This window comes from Physella acuta, unplaced genomic scaffold (assembly GCF_028476545.2).
Source record: "Physella acuta isolate Inbredline_101_S28 unplaced genomic scaffold, ASM2847654v3 ptg000124l, whole genome shotgun sequence".
Lineage (NCBI taxonomy): Eukaryota > Metazoa > Mollusca > Gastropoda > Physidae > Physella > Physella acuta.
Genome location: NW_026731643.1, coordinates 394801 through 403369, shown reverse-complemented (window position 1 = coordinate 403369; position 8569 = coordinate 394801). Strand labels below are relative to the sequence as shown.

General features: G+C 34.3%; 1 protein-coding gene across 1 annotated transcript; it reads left to right on the top strand.

The window, feature by feature from the left end:
* The first annotated feature begins 595 nt into the window (after positions 1–595).
* On the top strand, positions 596–5579 carry LOC131934946 (glycine, glutamate and proline-rich protein). Its single transcript, XM_059291218.1, has 7 exons — positions 596–703; positions 1809–1868; positions 2067–2156; positions 2822–2931; positions 3218–3319; positions 3484–3529; positions 5213–5579. The coding sequence occupies exons 1-7, from the start codon at positions 658–660 to the stop codon at positions 5347–5349; spliced, it is 591 nt and encodes a 196-aa protein (XP_059147201.1). The 5' UTR covers positions 596–657; the 3' UTR covers positions 5350–5579.
* Positions 5580–8569: the final 2990 nt, after the last annotated feature.

The following is an 8569-nucleotide window of genomic DNA, read 5'->3' as shown; positions in this document are numbered from 1 at the left end:
GATGAATACTCCCGAGGTTTCTGGGGTGGGAGGGGGGGGATAGGATGGGTGGGCGGTGAGGGAGTGGAGATTTAATTTTGCATGGGCGCCCCCCCCCCCCCCCCGGCAGGATGCGCTTTGGCACCCTGGTCTCTCCTTGAGCGCTATGGTGAATACGTTCGGTCTAAACAGTGTGATAGACAATGGATAGGATGGGGCGTTACAAACGATCACTGAATCGAATCAGGCGTGTCCTCTGGCGCCCTGGTAGGGTACGATTAGGCTGCAAATAAAAATGTCTGTTTCGGCCCCCAAAGGCTCACATGGGCCGCTGAGGGCCATGTAATACGTTTTATTTTAATAATTAGAAAAATTAACCAAGGTTAGATTATTTATTAAGTAGGATGTTTCTTTTTGTCCGTAAAAAAATTCAAACAGTTTCGTCACTTTGCGAATGATGCAATTAGCATCTATTTTTAGATAATCCAATCAGAAATTGAGATCGAGCATCTAATAATAGACCATTAGTAACGCTAACATATTGCATCAGTCACACTGATGTTTAAACACGTCAAATAATTTTTTTACGTATTAAATAACAAATCGATCCAGGTTTCTCTTATTTAAGACGCCAGGTTGCGTTCAGTAATTGATTGTCAAGTCTACCAAAAGAGAAAAATGTTCGTACTTTTGCTCTGTGCATTGCTGGCTGTAACTGATGTGGGTATGTTATTTAAAGTTTATCAGACAACATTCTAAATGCAATTTGTTGACTAGCTTATATTTTATTTATTATAAGGTCTACATTATTCTTGAAAAAAATAACGCACCCCATTACAGTATTTTAAATTAATGTATATTGTTTGGTAACCACACACCTCGTTTTTTTTTTAACCAGCTAAAATAAAAATAAAAACACTGGTTAATTTCTGTTACTTCAAATTTTTAGGTGTGAAAAAATTAAGTTGATATAAAAGTTGTTATTTATAACTTATTTTATATTTATAGGAGTATCACAAAGGGTGATTGTCACCCTGTGTGGACCCAACATTCCGCTAATCCTGCAGATGCTACTGCGTCTATCATACAATATAAAATTCACTAAAACACGCAATAACACTGTACTTAATATGTACAGCTTATGCACTTCCCCTTAGAAAGAAAGAATATATATATATATATATATATATATATATATATATATATATATATATATATATATATATATATATATATATATATATATATATATATATATATATATATATTATCCTGCCGCCCCCTCGCTCGCTCTTTAGGTATGCGCAACAGAACGTACTGCTATCACCCCACTTACACCAGTCTAGTAAGCTGTGGTTCACGCCGAATGTTTACAATCGTAGAGCCTGGTCGAATTGGTGACGGCTGTTAGGGGCAGATAACTTATTTTTTAAACGATTCGTAATTAAGGAGAGGTAAAAAGCTCTTGATCGTTTTATTGTCGTCTGTAAACTGTCGTTACGGACGACTGCTTTCACGAAGTCTTCACACGTCACTAAAGAGCGGCGTATTCCGCACCGCGGGTCGGCTCGGAATACTATAACAATTTTCAGAAATAAGTCTAGATTTAGATTTAAAAACTATAATTTCCTAATACACAATGCTAATCACTAACATTAACAAGATGCATCTATTCGCGTCATGAAGCGTTATGGTTTTGACAGGAGCAAAGAGAGTTAGGCTTAGTTTAGTTGGTTGCTGGAGTATGCTTATGTGGTGCTTCTTACATGCAATTGTGGGCACCCCCATCCCCACTCCACCTTTTAAAATTCTCATATGACTTCCAACAGCTTCCAGAACCTGTAATGGAGATGTTACAAAGCTAAATCCCACTGGATCGAAAATTGGAGGTAATGTTCGTTAATTAGCTTCATTACTGCGATTAATTGCCTGTTCAAGATTTGACTTAAGAAGATTAAAATTTCGTTATTTACATTTTATTACAAAGTTTAATGGTTTAAAAACACGAAATTCTCTGTATGTAACATCGATACAACTACATATATACTCGTTATTTGTCATGTGTTTTATTTTCATTTTTATTCCAGGCGTAGCTGATTCTAACAAACAGGCCGAGATTGATGTCCCAGCTCTCACTAAACAGTTAGCGTGTTACCAGGCCTCTGCTGATGCTAACTGTGAGTACTCACTCGCACACACTGGTTTCAGCAGTTACATTCGTCTCGGTCTACTAGGAACAAAAATACATAACCCTTTATTGAGAATATTCCATAGCTTTGCGCATTAAAAAAAACTAAATTATTTAAAATTCTCATTGTTGAACTGGCAAGTATTTAAATGTAAACAGTGCTCTTTTTACATACATTAAAACATTTTATGAAGTATTATTTAGGATTTAATAAATGTTACACACACTTTTAATACATATATTTTGCAACCCATAAGGGGTGATCCATAAATGACGTCACACTCGTAGGGGGGAGGGTGGGGTCCGTAATTTTTTGACAATGTGTGATGAGGGGGAGGGGGGGTTCAGCTGTTGTGACGTCACATTTTTTGCATTATAAAAAAGCAATGTTAGAAAACGAACTTTAGACGTTATTTCGTGTTTTAGATAACTGTTTTAATAAATTGTAATAGTTTAGACAAGATTTTGGAAAAATATCGATGTTTAAAACAATTCAACTGCAATTTTCAGGGGGGGGGGGGGGGTGTAGGTTGAGGTGTGACGTAATTTAAGGGGGTGGGGGGATTTGGCTTTTTGTGACGACGTGTGACGGAGGGGAGGGGGAGGTAACAATCGTCAAAAAAAGCGTGACGTCATTTATGGATGACCCCTAAGGTATTCAAGCTTCTGTCATTGCCGCCATCGCCAGTAGAGAATCTAGAGGCGGTACACTACTCATTAACAGCTACGGTTACTCAAGCAATGGTGCTTATGGAATCATGCAGGTAAACTTAATGCATAGATAACTAGGCAATAGATCGTCATTATAACTATTTATGAGTGATTGTTTGATTTTCTTGCAAAAAAAAAAACATATTCTTAAAATATACATATCTTTAATTATTTTCCTATAATTCTCAATATTTTTAGGACGCGTCATTGAAATTGTTTTAAAAATGTAAAATAAAATACATGTATAGATATACGGAAATAAAGAAGCAAAAATTGAAATTAAGAAGCAAAAAAGATCCCACAAACAAATTGGGATTTACTGCCGACTTTGAATTTCAGTGCGACAGTAAGTCAGGCTTACCCTGTAATTCCGTCCCATGGAACAGCTGTGCTCACATTGAGATGATGGTCAATAAACTCCTGGTGCCTTACATCACAAAGGTCAGTCTGTGGTATTGATCTAATCAATTTATTATTATTATTTTTTTAAATTGACTTTTTATAAAAATAAATTGTACTGTCATTCCACTATTTTTTAAGCTCAGACACTGGACTGTGTTTGATATACAATTCAAATATTAGAATCAACTATCGAACAATTTCAGGTTAGATCTAAACTGACTAGCTGGACAAAAGATCAAGCACTACAAGGTAATTTTCCTGCTTACATCCTAAACTAATTTCCTGCTAGTCGGGAGCTTCTATTCCGTATATAGTTTATAACCAGAAACAAAAAAAACGTCGATACATTTTCAGTTTACTATGACACAGAATATTTTTTTCTCTATAATATGCTGACAGAGAGGGAACACTGTAGTGTATTATTTATTATCATATATTTCAAATTACTTATTTAATCTATTTTTTTAGCTTTTCCACTTTAACTTAGTAGGTTTAGTAATTTATTCCATTGCGAATACACTCTTAGCGATATTTATTTATTTTTTGGTTGCCTTGTTTTAAAATCATTTTATTAATAGAGCAGTGAAAAACGTTCACTTGAATCTACGATGCTGTTAGAAAGTCTTAGTGTTGAACCATAAAATGTGCATCTTTTTAGCTTTAATCTGTGACTGAACGATGTACTTATAAGGTTATAGTCTTTAACCATAAAATGGTTCACATTTTATTTAGCTTTAACTAAGACTGGTATTTTTTTATCGCCAAAGACTTGTATTGTTTCGTTTTGCTTTGACTTATTTTGTTTTTACTTTCTCGTATATACGAAGTATACAGAAAGTCTTGTAATCGTGCAAAAAAAAATCGAGATTTTTACAAATCTCGACGTTTTACACCTCACTGATACGGAAAAACTTAATTTTGCAATCTTGTCCGTATGTCTGTGTGTCTGTCTGTGGGTGTGTGTCTGTTTGTGTGTTAACACGGTAACTTGAGTACCGTTACAGCTAGGTTGATGAAATATCATATATAAGTATTTTATCAAAATCGTGGATCCATATTAACTTTTGAGCGATTTCCGATAACCGGAAGTGGTACTTTTTATACTTTGAATTTTTCAAAAGCCTATAACTTGGGTACTATTTTGGATAGATAAATGAAATTTCACATGTAAGTAAAAGATCTAATTTTCTACCTTCTGTCAAATTTTGAGTAATTTCCGGTTATCGTAAGTACTAATTTACGCTATTTCCGATTTCTCAAAAAAACGCATGTAAACTTATAAAGTACTAATAATATTGCGCACTATTATGCACATTTTGTTTTGGCGTTCGCTTGGTGCGCAATTCTTTTTTCTACGAGATTCTATTTTATTTTTAAAAGTTTAAGTAATTAAAAGTCATATCTATATTCCAAGTTATATAAGAATATTCGAGAAAGTTTTGGGGAGATCACTCCCGGTTTATTTCTATTTAAGACTAAGCTCTATCACAAACATAATGATTCGCTTACTACAACTTTGGTGTGACATATTGTTTGATCTATTTAAGACTAAGCTCTATCACAAACATATGGATTCGCTTACTACAACTTTGGTGTGACATATTGTTTGATCTATTTAAGACTAAGCTCTATCACAAACATATGGATTCGCTTACTACAACTTTTGTGTGACATATTGTTTGATCTATTTAAGACTAAGCTCTATCACAAACATATGGATTCGCTTACTACAACTTTGGTGTGACATATTGTTTGATCTATTTAAGACTAAGCTCTATCACAAACATATGGATTCGCTTACTACAACTTTGGTGTGACATATTGTTTGATCTATTTAAGACTAAGCTCTATCACAAACATATGGATTCGCTTACTACAACTTTGGTCTGACATATTGTTTGATCTATTTAAGACTAAGTCTATCACAAACAGGTGGTGTGGCCGCCTACAACTTTGGTGTGAAGAACGTCTGGACCTGGTCAGGTGTTGATGTGGGGACGACTGGTGGTGACTACAGCAATGACGTCATCGCCAGAGCCAAATGGCTGTACTCAAAGGGGTGGAATTAAAGAAGCCAGAAAGAGAATGTCATCCAAAACGTCTTTTCTCAATGATTCGTGAAATTTGAAAACTTTACTTGGGAATATTTTTAATGGACCATTTTTAAAGCACTATAGATAATTTAGCCAATTCGAAATAACGTATAATGTGTAAATTAAAATATAAACGTATAAGCTTTCGAAACTTTGTCAATACTCTTGAGGGTTAAATAAAAACAAAATAAACGAAACTGGATGTTTATTTGTTTTTGTCTATTATTTACATTGCCTTTTAGAATAAAATAGATATCAAGAAATTCAGTTACTTAACTTAAGTTAAAAATAAATCGACCGAAAATATATAATTAATTGTTACTCACATTGTGAATAAGCCGTCTTAATGCTTTAATCGACAATAGAAATTCGATATCAGTCAGATGTTGTTTGACTTGTATAATATATATATATATATATATATATATATATATATATATATATATATATATATATATATATATATATATATATACTGCACGGCAAAATATTGTTAGAAAAAAATTATACACGTAGCTCAAGAAGCCTATTTGACACAATTAGATGGTTATATATATATATATATATATATATATTAGATGTGTTGTTTAAACTTTCGAACCCTCATATATCTCATATTATATATGAGATATATGAGGGATATATATCTCATATAACCCTCATATTCCATTGTTATTATTCAATGGCATACACTTTCGCAAAAAACAATTAATTATTGAATTGATGTATTACTTACTTGTATACAGAGTATAGAGGAAGTATTGTAACCATGCACAAAAATCAAATGAAATTGTGACAGTTGTCTCCTTTTTACATCTCAATATCTCATCTTATGCGTATTATAGGGGACTTACTTTATGTGTGTCTCTGTGTGTGTATGTGTGTGTGTGTGTCGGTAGACTAGATAACTTGAGTACCGTTACAGCTTTCATATATAAGTGTTGTATTAAATTTGTAGTTCTGTATCACTTTTCAGCGATTTTTTTATGCTTTATATTGTTTACTTTCTAAATAAATCGAACCACAAACTAAATACTTTCTTGGAAAGTGTACATTAATTCAAAAACAATTTTAAGCTGCTTTGTGCTTCACGTGTTCATTGAAGTTTTGTTTGGAATACAATACACGATAAACTACAGCTGTTTCGTTCGTCCTGTGTTATGCAGTCGATTTTCTAATGCAGATTAAATCTAAGAGTTTTAATGTCGGTTTCGGATTTAAAAGATTAGCTCGACGATTACTATACTTTAATCCTAAGGATTAGGCTTATGAGTATGATTAACTGGTGTTTTGATATCGCATTAGAGTTATACCCATTAGCTGGATCAATACTGAATTTTAATGTTCGATCTATAAGCCAGTAAGACTAAATAGTTTCAAACACAAGAGAAAATGTTTTTAATCACGCCGTTCTCTGTTGTATTAGCTGGAACTGAAGCAGGTATTTACTAGGAAAAAAATGAATTCGATTTTCTAAAATAAATGGTGCAACATGAAAATAGAAGTGATATTCCTATTTCTATCAAGTGAACTACTGCACAGCGATTATTCTTCCATTTCTTTTTCTTTAATAGTTTAAATAAACAATGAAAAAAACATGAGTATTTTTTATCTTTTGTATTGAAAATAATAAAGGGTGCGCCAAAAGACCCTATATGTCTGCATTGTTTATATTTTATTTTAGGCTCTGATAGATTTTAAAAGGAGATTGATAGAGTACTTTTTTCCAAACTAGCCGAAGCAGATAAATTAGAGTTATACATTTTTTGCCAAATCTCTTCAATTTATGTGTAGGTGTGTAGTAAGCACAACTGCATTTTATTCTTAATCTCACCTAAGATACCCATTAAAGCCGAGGACATTTCATCATGATCATGATGATGATGATTATTATTATCATGATCATGATGAATATCATCATCATCGTCATCTTCTTCATCCTCATCATCATCATCATCATCATCATCATCATCATCATCATCATCATCATCATCATCATCATCATCATCATCATCATCATCATCATCGTCGTCATCATCATCATCATCACCATCATCATCATCATCATCATCATCACTATCACTATCACCATCCTTTAACAATTATTGGTGTCGTTGTGGCTCCATCGTTGGCCTTTTAACTTTCCGCCATCCATGTCGTTCCTCTGCCGTTCTGATTACTTCTGCGACTTGCAGCCCCGTCCAATTCTTGAAAACCTCCATCAAGTGTCGCATTTGCCTTTCTCTATTTCCCTCTCCCCTTCCAAGGCACAGTGCCCTGCAATATTGTTTTGGAATCGTGATTGATATTTTATATCGTGCTCGGTAGGCTCTCAGTGTGACCTTTCTGAACTTCTGAAATTTTATAATTTTTACTACGCTCGGTGGGCTCTCTGTGGGACCCAGTGGCGTAGCGAGGTCGGGTGTCACCCGGTGCGGCACTTAATGGTGTCACCCCCCCCCCAGAGGCGTAGCCACCCTTCCCGTGGACAAACTTTAAAATTTCCGATTTGCACCCCCCCTCAAACTTTCGATTTGCACCCCCCTTCAAGTTTTTCTTTATATATTTTTCTATTTTTTGGCTTGGTGTCACCCCCATAAATGGTGTCACCCGGTGCGGTCCGCCCCCCACCCCCCCTCGCTACGCATCTGGTGGGACCTATCTCAACTTCTGAAATTTTAAAATTTTTACTATGCTCAGTGGGCTCTCAGTGGGACTTATCTCAACTTCTGAAAGAAGAGCCCTTTAAACGAAACTGAGATTTGTGTACGGCCGCTGAGGTTAACAATCTAAATCGTGCGCCTTACAGCTTGATTAAAGGTAACATTTTTCTGAACTTTTCTAATAATAAACCGGTAGTGATCTCCCCTAAACTTTCTCGAATATTCTTATATAAAACAACAGTGGATGGTAACTGGGGATATAGTTATGATTTTTAATCCATTTTAAATACTTAAACTTTTAAAAATAGAATAGAATCTCAGTAAAAAACAATTGCGCACCAAGCGAACGCCTAATAAAGGTGTGTATAATAGTGCGCAATAGTATTAGTACTTAATAAATTTACATTAGTTTTTTGAGAAATCGGAAGTAGCGTAAATTACAACTTCCAGTCAACGGAAATTATTCAAAATTTAACAGAAGGTAGAGAATTAGATCTTTTACTTACATGTGAAATTTCATTTATCTATCTGAA